General features: G+C 36.9%; 1 protein-coding gene and 1 long non-coding RNA gene across 3 annotated transcripts; both read right to left on the minus strand.

The window, feature by feature from the left end:
• Positions 1-8268: 8268 nt before the first annotated feature.
• Positions 8269-12111, minus strand: LOC139138444 (L-arginine-binding protein-like). Its single transcript, XM_070706829.1, has 4 exons — positions 11945-12111; positions 10809-10945; positions 9382-9622; positions 8269-8653 (listed from the first exon to the last, which is right to left on the minus strand). The coding sequence occupies exons 1-4, from the start codon at positions 12081-12083 to the stop codon at positions 8622-8624; spliced, it is 549 nt and encodes a 182-aa protein (XP_070562930.1). The 5' UTR covers positions 12084-12111; the 3' UTR covers positions 8269-8621.
• Positions 12112-13074: 963 nt separating this feature from the next.
• Positions 13075-17248, minus strand: LOC139138445 (uncharacterized). 2 transcript variants are annotated; one of them, XR_011553610.1, is made up of 4 exons: positions 17150-17248; positions 16528-16637; positions 15558-15610; positions 13075-13169 (listed from the first exon to the last, which is right to left on the minus strand). It is a non-coding gene; the product is annotated as an uncharacterized lncRNA (long non-coding RNA). The 2 variants fall into 2 exon arrangements; XR_011553609.1 differs by having other exon boundaries at positions 16528-16724.
• Positions 17249-19145: the final 1897 nt, after the last annotated feature.

Below are 19145 nucleotides of genomic sequence, written 5' to 3' on the forward strand. Positions count from 1 at the left end.
AGATCAAGGATTAACCCAGGCATCCAAATATTTACTGAACTTTCATGATTGACTTTTACATTTCATTTTCTAAGTTTACCACCAACAAAATTCAATATTTCTCAGACGCTTTTCGACAAATACATCACGCAAGTGTTTGCGTTATCGATGAATCCCTTGAGTACTGCTGTTATACATTGCTCCCGGTAAACTCGATTCCGATTCTCTGGCAAAGTTTTTTTTTTAATTTATTTAATCTCGAACCAACAGGTTGCCTTAATAACAGATCCATTTGAAATTAAAAATATGATACAAAAACAATGAATATATAACAGTTACAACGAAAACAAACAAACAGGATTTCACATAAAAAAGCAACACCGTGAAAGACACAGATATACATCCAGAAAAAAGTAATCATTCAGAGAAAAGGATCTTACATAATCCATGACGAAAATTACTGAAGTTATTAAAAATATCTAAATTTTGCTTGTTACTGATAGAATTAAAATATGTCTGAGATCGTGATAAAAATGAGTGTTTAAAGATATTCGTACGTGCTGACACTGGTCTAAAAATAACAGTAAGACGCAATTTAAAAGCGGGAACGTTAAAATGAATCTGTGCAAGAACATCTGGTACACTATAAACTGAGTGTAGGATTTTAAAAAGAAAAAGAGTGTCTAAAAATTTTCGCCTGTTCTCCAATGTGGGAAGGCGAAATTCATAACATAGGTTACTATACACAGCCTTTGAGTAAGCCATCGGTGAACAGAAACAAAGATACTTGATAAATTTTATTTTGACTCTTTTTAATTTCTTTATTGAATAAAATTGATGAGGGGACCAGATGGATGAGCAGTATTCAACGTTGCTTCTGACGTAGGAGACATACAACGTTTTTAAAACTTTGATACTGTTAAAATATTTACAGGTATACGCTTGATAAATCCAAGCATTTTAAAAGCCTTTGAAACCACATGGTTAATGTGCATACTCCAGTTAAGTTTACTTGTTAAAAATACACCAAGGTTTTTCACAAAGTTGGTGCGAGTCAAGATAGTTTGTTTAGTACATCTGTAAGGAAATATTATTTGACCTTTTGTTTCATAGTGAAAGAAATTCATGAACATTTTTTAACATTTACTGACAACTTCCATTTGCTCGTCCACTTCACAACCTGGTTGATATCTTGTTGCAGTTTGACGCAATCGGACATATCAGTAATGGCTATAAATAACTTTGAATCGTCAGCATACAAAGATAAATTTGCATGGCTCATACTTTCAGACATGTCATTGATGTAAAGTACAAAAAGGAGCGGACCCAAAATAGACCCTTGGCGTTTACCTGCCAGTGATGTAACATGTCCCCATGATGACAGTTTCCCGTCAAAAGCCACCCTTTGTAATCGACATTCAAGATATGTGGAGAGCCAGGTTAACAGATTACCACCTATACCATATGACTGAAGTTTATGAATTAATAAAGTAAGGTCGACCTAGTCAAAAGCTTTTGAAAAATCCAGGTAAATAGAGCCAACCTGCCCTCCTTTGTCCATCACTGAGCTGATAAAATTAATATAAGATATCAGATTTGTCGTGGTCGAACGGCCGCTGACAAACCCATGTTGGCTTTCACATATGACAGATTTAACACGATTAAAAAGATTATTGTAAACTAGTTTCTCAAAAATCTTACTAAATAAGGGCAAAAGTGAGATTGGTCTGTAATTTCCAACCTCAGTTCGGTCCCCAGCTTTAAAAATAGGGACAACGTTTGCACGCTTGAATATAGCTGGAAAACACCCTGTTGCAAAGACCTATTAAATATAATTGTAAGAGGAACAGACAGCTCTTCAGCACAGTTCTTTAAGATAATTCCTGAAATGCCATCAGGACCACACGCTTTCGTCGGATCGATCTCTTTCAGTGCAGCTAGTACTTGATCAGCTGATGTCATTGAACATTGCAGGAGTACTGATTACATTCTGGTATATCTGTCACATTATCTTTAGTAAAAATTTGATTGAAAATATTAGTTAAAAAGTTCAGCAATATCTTTTGATTTTTCGGCCGAAGTCCCCTTATAATTAACAGCAGGGGGAGATGACCTAGTATTATTTAAAACACACACTCACTTCTACCCCAAACTTCTACGAGAAAAATAACAACAGACGATTTCAGTTGATGTAAAATGCTGACATTGCAATCAAAATGCTGCAGCTTTAATGCACACACAACCAGGTCCAATGATAAGCTTATAAATGTTAAAACATCGTTTGCAGTCACATCGTCGTAAATAAGAATAAGAATACAAATTTCAATCTCATTAAGATATCTTGCTCTGAAGACGTTATTATTTACGGAGGGGTTACCCAAACATTTTCACGTGTTACAAGGCTTTCACAGCATCATCATAAGGAAGGAATCCTTTCTGACCTCCATCTAATGTATTACAGTTGCCAGATCATCAAACACGCATATATAATAGTGCAGTAACTATACAAACACTGCATCTGGCTTCGTTGCATTCCTTAGATGCTTGCCTTTGATGTATCTCACTGCAATATGGGGATACTGTTAGAGTTTTAAATGATAATTATACGTCTAGTGTTTATGAATATAAAAATGTCAAATTGTACGGCTACGCTGCTTTAAAGATGCGGCTGGGGTTGTGGAGAACAGATATTACCATTTTACACCATTTCGACATTGCAATTTTAAAAGTTTCAGCATCAGGAGAAGACTCCCCTGTTTTGAAAAAGTGTGAAAGTTTCAGTAACTGCAGCAATATATGAAAATATGTAAACAGACCCATGCCAAGGAATTGGTGCAAAGGGTCATTGATTTTTCCCTTACCGACTTGAAGGTTCGGTTACCACATCTTGTTTGAATTCTAATGTTCTCAAACTTTAAATGTTCTTCTTTTAGGTAAATTCGGGCTTTTTCTCCTGTAGAGTGACTTGATGCATGAACAAAACATCAAGGCTGGATTTAAAATTACCGCCATAAGTTTAACCGATTGGAACTAATTTGGGAGAATTGGATCATTACATTGTTCCAATTTCTCAAAAGTGTTAGGTGCTCTATAGTTGAAAGTTGCAATATTACAAATTACTCGTAACGGCAAGCAAACGAACATGAATTCACTATCCGATTATACCAATCGTGTTGTTTTCAATAAACCTACTGCTGCTCTCACTTAGGTAGCTGTAACTCCGATCGAGTTAGATCGCCCTCACTATTATTGCCGAAGACCCAGAAATAGTTTAATGATTGTCTCCAGGAAACCAGTCGAGAAGATTCAAATTTTATCAGGTTACAGTGACAAGAAACGGAATCAAAATGATAATTTTGATTGACACAAAAATATTGTCACTCGAATATGTCACAAGAAAACATTCCTGTATCTGGGTAATCTTTTGGTTGACTCAGCATAAAGCACATTGAAATTGTGAATGTGAATTTTCACAATTGGAATGCACTGAAATATTAAGTAAACCACTTCCAATATTGAAGACATTGATTGACACGATCAGAAGTAGTGGCACCTTGGTGCTACAAACTCTTATCCTGATTATCATTTCTGAAACATGGCAATAATCATATTAATGCATAACACATGGTAAAATTACCTACCGGCGCCTTCAAAGTCGTATCTACCGCTAGAAGCACAATAATGGTCGTAATTAGTATTGTGTGTTGTCACACATTTCTTCCAAGCTTCCTTGCAAACTTGAATAATGGAGTGCCAATCAATGTAAAACCACTATGTCACCCAATGGCATTATTGTATGGCCAAAGCAGCGAAAGGTAGTGAGTTTGCGATGGAAGGGCCATATTGAACATTTCAATCCATGTAAAGGGGCAGGTGGCGCAAAAGCTTCCAGTTGAAGTCAATTAGTCTTCAACGCATGTACTTCAGCTACAATTGGACTAAAACCAATTGCAATACTTTAAACGATACTAACCTCAAGTATGTCTGGGAAGAAGCATTCTTTCTTTTTATCTTCTCTTTGTACAATGATAAAAATAGATGTTTATTTTTTAAAAAACGGAGAGATTTTTCGCCCCTAAAAGCCTATGCTCTTTGATGTGTAGCTCAGATTTGAATACCAACCGAGGATATCGACTACTTGGTAAACTACATGTACACAAATTTGAATCGGACCAGCGATTTATTGTTCAGTGTAAAATTTCAAAATCAGGATCGATCTAATATGAAGAATTCGTGAACTCTATCAACAAAAATTAGCCATGCTTGTGCTTTTGGATCTCTCATCAGCGTCTCATATGATCGACCACACACTGAACCCCTTCGAGCTTGTAAGATTCCAGGGGTGTGCTACAGGTTTTACAGGTTTATCAAAGTCGGCATATCAGCCATATATTCGTACTAAACAGAAGACACAAAATGACACATAGTCCATACACTTGTTACTCTGAGATTGAATTATGGTGACAGTCTTTCATGGAATATCTCAAAACAACATAAAAAGCTGTCTTACCTCATCCTCCCCTTCTTCGCGCGAGTTGCAATGGCTAATGCTTAAAAACGGATACAATTTAAAATCCTCCTACAAGTGTGTAAAATAATTAACCACGGCGTTCATGTATTCGCCTGTATGTCTGTCTGTCTGTCTGTCTGTCAGTAAGCATGGATGGAGATGGATGGATGGATGATGCGTGTCTATCTGTGTTTGTCTCTGCGTGTGTATGTACACACATGCGTATTATTTATTCACAGTTTATTTGTATTTGAATATTTTTTGGAAGAGGCCTCCCTAACACTGAACCAAATGCGATAAATCTGATTCAGCATCCATGTTCAAATTGAATATTTGCGATACTAACGTGTAGTACAGCGAAACGTTGGATGATGCCTCATTTGAAAAGTGTAAACCCTTTCATCGATCGTTTTCAGACAGGCAAGAATTGTTTCTCATCCCATTTGCTTCAAGACCATACGTGCGTACCATTGCCAAATCATCTCGACTCCGTAGCCCTAGGTGAAAAGGGTAAACAGATATCACAGCCATGCTGCAAGCAGCAAAAGAGACCCACCGAACAATAACAAGGATTTATTGAACGGCTGTAGGGCTAGTATTGCATACGGACTGACTAGAGATGTCTGTGCAAGCAACGTGCAGAAAAGGGAATTCGGAAACCCACTTTCACTTTACGGTGGTGATTCTTGTAGAGTCGGAGTTTTAAAAGACTTTTGGAATTTTACATTGAACCTCATATTTTCTAAAAGTGCAACGTGTCACCGGATGTATTTTTAGCAAATTTGAATGAAGGCAGAATCTGAGCAAAACCACGGAAGTATACACAAAATGCCATTTGGAAAATCATGTACCAAGAGCTTATCATATCAAGCTTGTTAAAGGGGTACCTTTTTAATTTATTCATGTTTGTGAGATGGGGCATTGGTATGTTGAATGCAAAATTCTTGACAAATAGTCGAACAGGCCAATCAACAAGCCATCTTAAAGAAGATCGTAAGTCCAGATGTCAAATTAACACGATTGGAACTAATTTGGGATAATTGGATCTTCATATTTTTCAAATTTCTCAAAAGTGTTAGGTGCGGTATAGCTGAATGTTACAATATTGAAAGTTACTCATAAAAACAAGTGAGCAATGTAAAAAGAAAAGCAGATGAGATTATATTTGTAGATTAAATTGGCATTACTTCACCATCAAGAATTATCCCAAATTAGTTCCAATCGTGTTAATTACAAGTCATTCATAAAATATCAGGTAGATTTGGCAAAAGATAACGCAACAGGGCTGCGGATAACAAAAGTAGTAGGCCCTAAGTATGACGATCTGGCTAGCATTCCTTTTCAAAATGACGGTACAGTGTCGGACGGACCAGAAAGAGAAAGCAAATCGAATGACTTAAGGTGGCGCTGCAACAAACACAGCCTATTTTGCTCAAAATCGCTTTTTTTGCAGATATTCATTTTATTTTAATTAATTTGTTAACCCAGATTAAAATATTGGTTGGGTTCACTTTTAGCTTGTCATGCAGCAGTAAGTTGTGTGATAAAGAAGTGTTAATTTATGCAAATGTATGCACATCACCAGATTTCCTGGGTTCTCTTTTCTCCCAATTTCAAGATTTCCAAAGAATTTAACTCCACTCTGGCTGGGTCAAATTTCCTGAAATTTTCACATTATATTTTTAAATACTATATAACAAAACGACTTTTTTGTTTGGCAATAAAGTCATTACACTTTGAATAAGAGGCGTTTTAATTCTGCTAATCATGTTTTTAATCACTTTTTTGAGTGTCAATCTTTAAACCAAAGCTATTTTAGAATGAGGTTAGATAATGCAAAATAAAGTAGCCATATTTTTCTGCATATACATTTGTTTCAAGTGGAATATTACGTTTTAGAAAATAGAATTAAGCTTTTGACTTAAATTTATTTTTACCATTAAATACCAAAATTGAGGTTTTATACCCCACATATACACCCCTTCATCAAGTAAACCATTGCTACCACAGTAAACTTTTAGATTCTCTGTTTTTTGAAAATATATAGTATAAGGGGGTTTCCTTGTCATCTTAGATGAGAAATATTCCTTTGAAAAAACTGTGTTGATAACATACAGCTCCATCTTAAACGAGCTCGTTGGCGGTGACGTCAGTATCTCTGTCAAGTCGAACAGGCGTCCACTGTGGGCTTCAAACCCTACACGCACAAACAGGACGATTGGACGGGAGACAGGACCTGTATTTACTTGACAACGCCATGCATTCAGAACTCGTCAAGGTTACAAGTCATTGTATTTTACACTGCCGTGAATCAAAATTTACCTTACCAGTATAAATTCGAAAACGTCCGTCAGAATAACTTTATTGCATATAACTTGAAACAAAATTGGCATATAAAATGATAAATACCATTAAACAAGAGGTACATGAATCGATGAAAATGCCATTTCGTTAAAAATAGCTATGTGTTGTTGTTTTTTCAAAATTTAATTTCTTAATGTACGCAGTAAAGGATTTGCAAACATCTTCCTACATGTTACCTCTCCCGAAGAGAAGTAATTTGTTTGATTACCCAATAAACAGCTCTCATACAAAACAGTTAAGATTCTATCCCAATGGTGCGATCACCGCGCAGTATAAAGCAATTGGAGAGCTCTGTCGAAAGATCCTATGCCATACCGTAAGTATCGAGTAGCCCTAAGCAATCAATCAGAATCAGTAGACACTTCATTGTGGCACAATCAAATAGGATGGCGCCCTCTATGTAAACAGCATCACCTTCCACAGCACTGATTGTATTCAAATGAGGAACAGCGCCATAAAAGTCAACTTTGCACGATAGACATAAACAGAGCAAACACACTCTATCAAATTTAGTGCTTCGAATCATTATAAATCAATTACAAACATATAACGTGAGGGGTCGTAAAATACAAAATTTATGTTCCATAAATCTTGCTCATATCTATAATCTATATCCTGCCCATGAACCTGATATGAACCACTGTGACATTTAATATTAAATCATACAAGTATGGCATAAAACGGACGACCGGTCACGAGCAAAGGTTATCAATACATTCATATATGATACATTCATTGTCCTTAAAACTAAGCATTCAGGTAACTTAAGTGTTTCAGCAGGCAGAGGTCATAATAACTATAATTAGAAGAGCGATATAGGCTATGCATTGATCCATACTGCGTAATACATGAGCCATGATTACCATTTTAAAATTAAATAATGTTGACACAAGTGTTTTGGCTATAATCTCTCCCCATACCCTGTGACATGGGAGTTGCATGCGCGTCGCACAAGCGGAATCTTTGCGTGAGTGTTGTGCTGTATTCGGCACCAGTAGGGACATCAATTAAGGTAATATGCGCCTCGAAAATGAAAGACTTAAACGTTGGCTCAAACCTTCATAAATTCAAAATATCCGCCATTCTTGTGTTAACTATGTGGAGGAAAATTGATTTTCGAAAAACTAAGCGAGTAAAGTTTTTCTTTTCCCAAGAGCTTTAAAATGAGCCCTCACAAATGGTAGATCAGAAAAGCATTGTAGAAATTTGAGAGTCCAACTATCTGCCCCGCATTCTACATCAATATGAGTCCGAAATATTGCTACCAATATAAAGGGAAGGATTTAAGTACTAAAGTTCGCAACATAGATAGCGCTTGGCTTCTTTCCTCAGATAAATCTGAAGTTGTAACATTAAGTGTGTGATTGAAAAGTGGGATCTACACTATGGAGCCGTAAAATAATATCAGACCAATGTGATTTTTAAATTGTTTAATCACTTTTTTGGTGGGGACATTTACAAAGTTACCATTAATAATGATCAATGATCATTGGATAATGATCAAGAACAATTGTTTCATTTAGTACTTTTCCACTGGATATATTTTGTCTTTATACTACATCCACGATTTATCTAAAAACGCTTTTCATTTTTGCTTTATAGTTTAATTCATCAATTATAATAGTCTTAAGAAATTTGAAATGAACAGAGGGACTTCTTTTGAGTCTTTATTCAAATTCACTGAATAGCAATTTCATAAAAATGAGAACGAATGAATTATTGCCGTCGATTAACGCGTCCAATGTGCTTTGTCAGTGGTCAGCACCTCTTAGAAAATGCAATCAATTTGACCCCATGGTCCTGAAAAAAATAGAAGTCGAAGTGGTCTTATCATGTCGAGATTCCTGTATCAAGCTTATTATAACTGAAGAAACAGAAGCCTTAAAGTTGGAGTAATTGGATGCATGTGCAAAAATAATTCGAGGACTTCCATCACGATTTGTGCGAGATAAATTCAATTGCAATGGTTTAAGTCCTCGGTTTAAGTCACACGATCAGTATATGTACATAAAATTAAAAACCACTAAGTATAGAGAAAATTACCGATAAATCATTTCGAAAAAAATGTCGTAGGACCATCAAAATTATTATCATTATAATTATTAATCGACACTAAAATTGCTGAAATTTAACTTTGCAGAATTAAGTACATATAAGGTTATAATAGGGACCTACCGTCAAAGTGGTTCATGCACAAAGCAGTGTGACGAGGTACAATCGGTGTACGACGTCAGTGATTTGCGGTATCGTGTGCAAAGGATAAAGTTTCGGCTACTACATAACCATACTTAAATCTCTACTGTGCTTATGCAAAGGAATTCGCGTTTTTACACGATTCAGCAACCCAGGCAGCACAAGCACTCTCAGTCGCTCATTTGTTATTCACCTGTGACTTTTGTGACTGCTTTCAAATTGGTTTACATTATTTGTTATCATTGTTGGTGAACTTAACATCCTAGTCAAAATAAATAGCTTGAATTAATAAGGTTTTTCGTCTTTCTTTCCCTTTTTGACGTTAATGTACTTACCGTGTCTTTTCTGTGCGTTTCTACACAGTGCTGCATATTTACCACTCGTTTTTAGCCTGCGCAGTGCTGCATTAAACCATCCGATAACAGGACTGTCCTTTCGCGTACCTAAACCTAATCCATCTAGGCAGTAGAGGACTTCCCCGATGGGTTCCAAACCGGCTGGCATACCCCCTATCATTTCTGCCTGGTTGTCATCAACCCCGTGTTTCGTCCACAGAAATACGAAGGCGGCATCAATCTACAGGAGATGAAGAAAGTCAAATAAACTATTGCGGTGTGTTGTTTTTATTGTTCGATATAAGAAATGTGACATAATTTTGCCTTTAAGGCACCAGCGGTATAAAATCACAGGATAGTCAAAGATCGTAAGAAAATTTTATACCTCTGTCTTAAAATCATGTCACAGTAGAAACAGCCAGACATGTCAGTCTTCGGCCGACAGAGTTAAATTCAATAATAGGTACGGTGATTCTTTGATTGTCTACATTCATTTTTGTTCTAAGACACCATTTAACACCTCGAAAATATCACTAGGTTTATGACATTTGCTCTTTTAAAATAAAAAAAAGTTAAAATATTTCATTCAAAATAAAATGAATTTCACTCAAGTCTTAAGTAAACATGTAATCTGTTCTCCATGCGATTAAAATTGGATTAATTTTCACAAAAACTGAGACCACAAGCGCAGGGTAATCTTTCTCGATAGCTTAAACTTTTAATCCGAATATGCCATAAGCCGGAAATGAATCAGAGAATGAGAATGTTCTAAAATCAGTCGCAGGTGAAGGTGATACATGACTCCAAACAGGAAAGTGTGAACCTTTTCTCATGCATTTCACACGTCAACTTTAAACTATTTTCCTTCATAATCAAGGATAAAAGGTAAGACTAGCGGTCAAATTGATGGAAAGAGATGCATATTACTCTAAATTTACCGATATTAGATATTCAAAATCCGCAATTCCCAGTGTTCACTCAAAGAGGGCAAAATTAATAGCAAATTTTCATAAAACAAGATGGCGAAATATTGATTTGTTCCAATGAACACGATTTGAACTAATTTGGGACAATTGGATGGCGAAGTAAGGTCGTTTTAACCTGCGAATGTAAGCTCATCTGCTTTTCTTTTACAGTTACATACCTGTTTTATGACTATTTTGTAATATTGCAACAATAAGGTATATGGCACCTAAGACTTTTAAGAAATTTGAAAAATACGAACATCAAATTATCCCAAATTAGTTCCAATCGTGTTACTGGCATAAAATTGCTCCACACAAGCAGTGTAACAGAATCCTTTTTTATCAACATTCAAGTGTCCGAAAAAACTCTCTCCGAGGCGCATTCAACCCCGATCTCCTTCTCACTTAGGTAGAGTGTCTTCTAACAAATGCAAACCATTCCTTGTTGTATTTCTGTTTTACCTCTTTCCTTTCAAGACTATAAGGAAGGTCGCTCGGACTGGTTATGGGTACCACTTGGTCTGGGAGAAAAGACTTCGATCCGGTGACATCGTTGTGTTTCAAACAGTGAAGATTGCTATCCCAGCCTTTTATGAATCCTAGGACGATAAAATGTCAGCAAATATTTAGCTTTATAAAACGTCACAAACGTAGACAAGGGATTTAAAGCGGACATAAGACAGAAATTCTGTTACACCTGACGACATTTACGGGACATCATCATTAAGGCTTAAACTGGAAATCTGTTGCTCTTTGCTATCTTAAATGTCCTAGTTAAAGCAGTTTATGCCGTGGTTGTACATGATTGATGTACACAATGCTTTACATGGAAATTATTAGCGATTTTTAGTCATTGAAGCGTAGCAGAAGCTATACGATAACTTAGCCTGAACATGTCCATAATGAATTATGTGAAATGTCCATATTTGTTGACATGCTTCACAAATTGATGTCATCTACGTACACTTTAATGGGAAAACCATTCGTGGCTCTATGGGTATTTTTATGTGTAAGATAGCTTGATTAGGGAGGTCTATTACCATCAGAGTGTAGCTATGCGTTCGTTTCAAGAGCTCATTATTACTGAAGAGGTTATTACAAAAAAAATTTAGCAGTCAATTTCAAATCTTCATTTAGATCAAGAATTCTCCAGCGAACAATCTGTATCTACAGTCATACGCGTCTATGGATGGTGGCGAATTCATATATTGCAAATCTTTGACAAATGATCTCAGGTGATATCAATGGATAACTACATGATACTTGTTATAGCTTTACATTTGTGCAGGCGCCAGACTTAACATCCGTTTGTGATTTTAAATGTCTATGTGTCTGCCATTTTTCACTGTTTTGTATCCGTTGCTTGTGAAGTGTTTATCATAGTCAATTGTCTGTTTTAATATTGCTTGATCTTGTGAATATTATGTTGAGACATACAGCTCTTTTAAGGATCATGGATGGGTTTGACTGTTGATTTTGTTTTTCTGAACAGGTCTCTAATTACAATGAGTATGGGATCATTTGATCGTATACAACGCGAGTCAGAAAACAATGCGATTAGGTCAATAAGGGTAATAACTCTAACACTTCAAACACACCTATGCGCTTGCCGGTAATGTCATGTGGGTCAAAGTTATCTGGATTGCCAACTGGTACGAAGAACCGAGCAGGCCCTGTGTAGTGCAGCCATTTATCCGTAAACGCCACGGAATGGGTTATCCCAACAGTCACAGCCATCGGACACCCATCGAAATATCCGACAAGTAAACCTCGGAAAATCAAGTAAACATGAAGTCGATAATGAAGATCAAATGCAGTAAAGATAGATAGGAAAGTCTTCAATTTTAAGTTAAACTGTCAGGTACAGATGGTTTGCAATTTCGAGGTGCCAGTCGTATGTTTTTGTTTCAGCAAAAGCTTGTCCGCAATCCGCATACCTTCTCCAGTTATTACTTTTAACCTTTCTTATTATTCAGAAGAAATGTTTCTTATTATTCAGACAGTATGTTTGACTTGTGACGTAGGATGTCTTGCCAAACTACGTTCTTCAGACTGTATATGCAACTTAGGTTTTTTTGCAATTGACGGTCCCCTTCACCACTAAGCCGATTCAGTTTTAAATGACAAATCGAAATTTCAAGGATTTGGCGCACCTAGCACTTATATGACACTATAAGCCCTGCAAGTTTGAGAATTCTACGTTTAGTAGCTTTTAAATTTCAAGTCGAGAGCCAAGTGTTATAGAAGAGGAAGAAGAAGAAGAAGAAGAAGAAGAAGAAGAAGAAGAAGAAGGTTTATTGCTAAAATTAAACTCCTGTAAAGAAAAGTACATATAAAATCAATTCAAATTTTGAGACGAAAAGCATAAATGAAATCAGACAAATGCGTAATAGCAAATGATGATCAATTACTGAAAAATAAAACTAAGCAAAATTGGGCACTATAAAAAAGCGGCAAAAACTGCAAAATGGCTATGACACTGAAGGCAAGATGCTAGGTGCATAAAAAATCCCCATTGAATAGGAGAAAGCAAAACAAACTTCCGAAACAAGAAAAGAGCGACAGAAAATTGCAAAGAATTAGAACAAGAACACCTTACATCTTGCAAAAAAATGCCGCCTAACCGCGAATGAGAAGGGAAGAAGAAAAGAAGGAGGAGGAGGAGAGCTGAAAAACAGTAAAACAGTTGGAGCCCAAGCTTGCTTGGTTTGGGACCTTAATTACCTGATCCTGCGGCATTTAGACTATCTCCTACGCTGACGCGTTGGCACTCGTTGAATGTACCTTCAACTGTTACGCATCTCTTGCTAGCTTCCTTACAGACTGGAAAAATGATATCGTATGTTTTAAAAGTTTGATGTGCTAGATAATTCTGTTAACGTTTGCTGTAATTAAGAAGGTCAGGTGTTACAAAGACAACCAACACACATCACTGTTACAAGTAATAGCATGGCACCTCAGCGTGTTCAACTATACGGCTAGACATTCCATGAATGGACATAGGCAAGAGAATTAGATGCCTGTATTTGGTATACTGGTTTTTGTAGACGAAAACTGATTCTTTAGATTAGCCTAAGTCAGATGTAAATATCCACTTTAAAGGAATCATATATAACAAAATAACTTCTCTAATTCAAGTCTGAGCTAATAATGTGGAACAGGTTCTCTTCAATGGCAAGTGGTATGTAGGTCATTCTTCCCTATGAACGGTTAATTGGTCTAGTATAGTCTAAATCATTCTTAGAAGGTCATGTTTACTGCAAGCCAAGATATTTTAGAATAGTATTCGTAATTTGCATATTAATGGAGTCTAGAATTTTCTGGTGTTCCCTGGATAACTTCTTTTCTGTATAAATACGGGCGGTATAAGTTATCACCAGACTACAGTTGATGCCATTATTCTTCGGTGGGGCAAGTTGGTAATTACCTACCAATTTAGCTAGGGATATTGCAATATACCAAGGGAACTTCCTAAGCCAAACTCTGTTTTCCTATCTGGAGCGGCGAGATGAAATCTAAACAAACACAGCGGGTAACAAATTTTACAGCCACCAATGGTGATCTGATACTGGGATGAACCATAATGTACTCCACTGTCCGCTTATCTTTCGGTAATTTAGCTGGTCAGACGGAACTTTGGTAGTGATTTTGTATGTGTGGCTCAGTCCAATGTGTAGTATGTTGAACACTGTTCTGATTGCCGGCGGGATTTTTACAGTACAAGTATTCTAAAAAAGGTATTTTGTCAATATTTTACTGGCTGCTATCAAAGGTTTCTTCACCCACAAAAAATTAAGCAACTAGTTGTGCAGGTCATGTCAAACTTTTTGATTTTGGCCTTCCAGGATGTTTTGGGCAATGGTACTGAGAATGAGATGGGCGATGACATGCTGAAGTGCCGTCTGGTGCATTAATTCTCTGAGCGATATTTACCATAGTTTCAACTTCATGTAGCTTTGTACGATTTTGTCATCTTGTCTCGAATTTCGATGGAGCTTTCAAGACAGACTGTAAAGTAGACTTTTTATGAGTCGCTGAGTGCTTTTGAATTAGTCTCCTGTGAACCGCTCTGTAAAGACCGGCTTTTGAAAGATCAATGTACATGGGGTGATCTCAAACTTTTGTACAAAATACCATGTTCTGTAATGATGTTACTTCATACAGCTTTTTCAAACCTAGTTATGTGCAATATTTATCAAAAAGAAGACAAGGCATGATATGATCTCTTAAGATCGTGTTTAATTCCTTGTAGTTTTCATTCCCCAATCAAGTCCCCTACATGAAAATGGTTCATCCCAGTTATCAGATCACCATTGCTGGCTGTAAAATCTCATTTCCCGCTGTGTTTGTTTAGATCTCATCTTGCCACTCCAGATAGGAAAACAGAGTTTGGCTTAGGAAGTTCCCTTGGTATATTGCAATATCCCTAGCTAAATTGGTAGGTAATTACCAACTTGCCCCACCGAAGAATAATGGCATCAACTGTAATTGTGATTCATTTTAAGACCTTCACGCTTGATTTTATTCTGTGAACCCTACTCGCTCAGACATACATCAACTGCGCTGCTAGAGAAAGACTAACTTCCTCTCTCATCAGCGTCAGTAGCTGTCTGGACTCAACTATGGGGACTGCAATTCAGGAGTTTGTACCGTCCCAGATAAGCTATAGTACTGTACTTTTTGTTCTCTTTTGTAACTCCCCTAGACGTAGAGATTAGTTTAAATAAATTTATTTAAAGGAAATCACTGACTTCACTTTATCTCTTCTGTCGTTACACTAGTCAATTTGCTCCAAGGATGAACTGTTTGGACAGTCAAATGTGAAAGTCTTGACGTTGGGGTTGTAAACTTCAGCTGGATGGCATGAGTTCAAAAGCATACTTTTTTCCATGGTTGCAGAGCCATCTAGTTGAACATTCATATATATCATCTAATTATTGGTAACTTTATGATGTGGTTGTATATCTGTGCATTAATGAAAGTAGACAATAATTGCATCTGTATAGCGATCATAGATTTTCTCAAGCCCATAAGAGATAGTGACTTGCAAATCAGTATCCAGGGGTCACGAGCGTATCATATTATGCAGATCAGTCGACATGAAAGTAGGCACACTTTGAAACGAATCACAATTCAGCTAGGAATGGTACCTTTTACAGACTAATGCGATGAACGCCTAGGGCATGAATACCCAGCAACCAACCAACTAACCTTCTTTAAGTAGATCGGGAAAGAAGCCCTTTATCTTGTTATCACTTTGATCTCTTCATGGTGGGTCATGAAAATGACAGAATACAAATTTTCTCGATCATTATTAACATCATGTAAGTAGTTAGACTACGTTTCATGTTCCAGGTTAAGGCATCATTTATGGATTCTTACTAAAATTCGGAATTTCATACATTAAAATATTCGTTAGTTTCTGACCAAAAGATCAAATCTCAAAAAGCAATAAATATTACTCAGGACAAAAATAGAACTATAAATCCATTGTTAATTTAAAATTGACAACAAGATGCAAATATAACCTGCACTTTCTTCATACATGTATCCGTGCACAATTAACACCATTAACAGAAACATGAATGGTTGTAGACACACACAAAACATACACACACATACAATCATACACGAATGCATATATACGTGCATACATATACATGCATCCATTTATCAATCTATGATTGCCAGCACGCGCACGTGCGTGTATGTATGCATGCATGCAAGCATGCCCAGAACCAAACCAACTCCATCCACCAACCCATCCATCCATTTAGTCATCCATTCATCCATCCGTTCCATTCAGCCATCCATATTTCACATTCAAAAGTTGGTATATAATACGGTGGTTTTCAATCGGGCCCGAACCCACAACCTACGGTATCAAGTCACCTAGAGGAGAGGCAACCAGCAGAACCGCTCAGCCATATCCCCATTCTCGAAAAGAGTGGTTCAATAACCGAACTAAGTTGTTACATTTTTTCTGACTTCGACACATCCACGCATTGTAGAGTTCAGAAGTACTCACGCTGGTACACTCACTATCACACATCGTACACAAACTTTATCGAAGCAATGAATATATCGCCTAAACTGGGCGAACGACAGCCTCAGGGACAATTCAGTCCACCATTATGTAAGTCATACCTCTTAAGGAAGATGACTATACGTATCCACTTACTGATAGTAAAGTGAAATATTCAATGTTGGCTCAACTTGAAAAGTGTAGACTCTGTCGTCCCTTGCTGTTGCCAGACTGTCAAGAATTGTATTCCCCACCATTTTTCCAAACTGATGAAACAACAGTAACAACATTTCAAAATCTTCTCGACTTCTAAGTCCATGGAGAACTGGAGAAAACCTTCTATCAAAGCCATGCTAAAATTAACAAGTTCCAACAGGCCAACGTCATTATAATTATAGGATTCTTCATTGACGATATTTGAGGTTCACATTTTGTTTCGTTTGCTTAGTTTGACTGTATTGTAATTAGCTGTTTTGGGTCATTATGGGACACTGTTCCATGGAGCAGCAGTGCCGGCTGCTATTGTTTACCCAAGGTCCAGTGTCTGCTGTCATTGTTTACCCGGGCGTGCTAAAGTTATAGTTGAGCATACAGTAAGTATATTTGCATATTGACTTGGTTTAGCTGGACAGATGTTTCAGGGTACACTGCTTGAGGAGCTGTTCGAGACAAGGCATATTTATAAGTAATCACAGATCAGAAGTAAAATATATTATACGCATTGTGTGAATTACTATAAATACGCTTAGCGGAAGCGACAAACATTTTGCTGTCTTACCATGTCTAAGTGACGAAACAACATCGCACGAGCAAGAGGAACGGGTATTCGCTCGGACAACAGCGGTCGGAAAACACCAAAGGACTCAAGCGAGCCCAAAAAGGGTTTTGGAGTTTGTCCTTTTTGCCATGAAGGCCATAAGAGTCGAACCCTGAAAACAATACGATCGACGTTCATGCTTAAAACTGATTTAGTACTCAAAACTGTGTTGGAGTGTTGAATAAGTTGGACAAGTTGAAGAAACAGAGACAAGCGTACAGCATCTTATGTGGAAAGTATTACAACGAAAGAAAGATCAACGATAAAATTGGCGGGTGATGTCAAACGAATAGCGAAAATGGCAAACTAGTTGTCACGTAGTCTCCATCATAGACATGTCTGTATGTATGTATATTGCCTGAATTTTCTGACGTGTCGGGTATGCAGGTTCCTTTAGGCATTCATTGCAAGCGGTAAAAATAATAAGCCAGAATATAATGATTGTCGTTGCTTATATTAGGTCAGCTTTTTGCCAAACAGATTCACCATTTCTGCTGTTTTTAATTCGATTTGACGATGGCAATTTTGGACATAAGCGTCGAGAACAGAACTTTAATCATTATCCTGTCAGACATTCGAGACTTACTAGTATATCTATTTGAAAAATTGGACATCCTGTGAAATGGTAAAGTGATAGGCGCAGCCATTTCGTCATCAATGACAACGAGCAAGAAACAAAAGATTACATACCCTTTGCAACTAGAAATCCGGATAGAATGAGAAACAAGCGGCACACCTTCATCATGCCCAAAAGAGTTTGCCTGTTGTAGATGTGGTGGATTTTCCGCGGTATCATTGTATTTAAATATAGAAAGGAACAAACCGTCAACTAAATGGCTTAAAGGTCGACCTCGACGAGATAATCCTTATCAGCGAATTTATATACTGTGTCATGTTAAGCTGAAGATATATTTTTATTTTCTGTAAAGGGAGGTCTACTTGTACCGTCAGGCCTCTTAGACGAAACTCAACGAAATTATAACCATGTCATTAAACTCAACGTAGTGGTGGAAGTCTATCGGTATTGGTGTTGACATGTTGTGTTGGAGAAATAAGACTTCTAAAATATGGTTAGAGTCTATAAAAGACAGGAGGGGGCACTCAGAAAGTTTCTAAATGCTGATCTTGATACCCCGATCGATTCACTCTTTAACGTTACCAATGATGTATGTATGCGATAGGTAGCGTAATTTTCATGTATTCTGTATCACAAACGTTGTATTTATATTGCTCCAGACTGATGTTAACGAAAAAATTTTACGTTTACTGATTCCTGTGACTATCAGACACGAGCTGCTTCAACCTTCAACCTTCAAATTATTACTGCCCCATGTCGTACCGAGACAGGGGCAAAAGACATTCGCCATGCAGCACTTAAGCTTGGAATTCACTGAATAAAATGTTTAAATACAGTTACAATTCGGATGATTTTGTCTCCGTTGAAGAGTTTTTATCAGAAATAAAGCAGACAAATGCTTACTCTTTGCTTTGTTAATTTAGCATTTGTCTCAATTCATCCACTGAATAGGCTCAAACATGCTGCAATTTTTGTATTTGTTTTTAGGAGCGTAGATAACTTGCAACATAAGCATAATTTCGATTAGGAGGAGGAAAGTCTAGCTCCATTTCTATTTTCGAGCTTAAATATACTGTCACTCTATACCACGGTTATGCTATGCAAATTATACATTCGCTCCATACTCAATACCCATTGAGATTTCGTTTAAAATGGTAGTTCTAAACCTGTCATCAGTACGTTCAAAATTTCAACAACGCTTTGGGTAACTTTTGATGTTTAGGGAAATAAAATCATAATCTTGGTTCAAGACAATAAGTTTCGTTCACAACATTTGCATGTGTGTATATTTTATATTCTACATTCAATGATAATTTGTACACCTGTATTATTACTTAGCTTTTGTTTTACTTGACCTAATTTTTCTTTATTAAAGGGCCA

This window comes from Ptychodera flava, chromosome 8 (assembly GCF_041260155.1).
Source record: "Ptychodera flava strain L36383 chromosome 8, AS_Pfla_20210202, whole genome shotgun sequence".
Lineage (NCBI taxonomy): Eukaryota > Metazoa > Hemichordata > Enteropneusta > Ptychoderidae > Ptychodera > Ptychodera flava.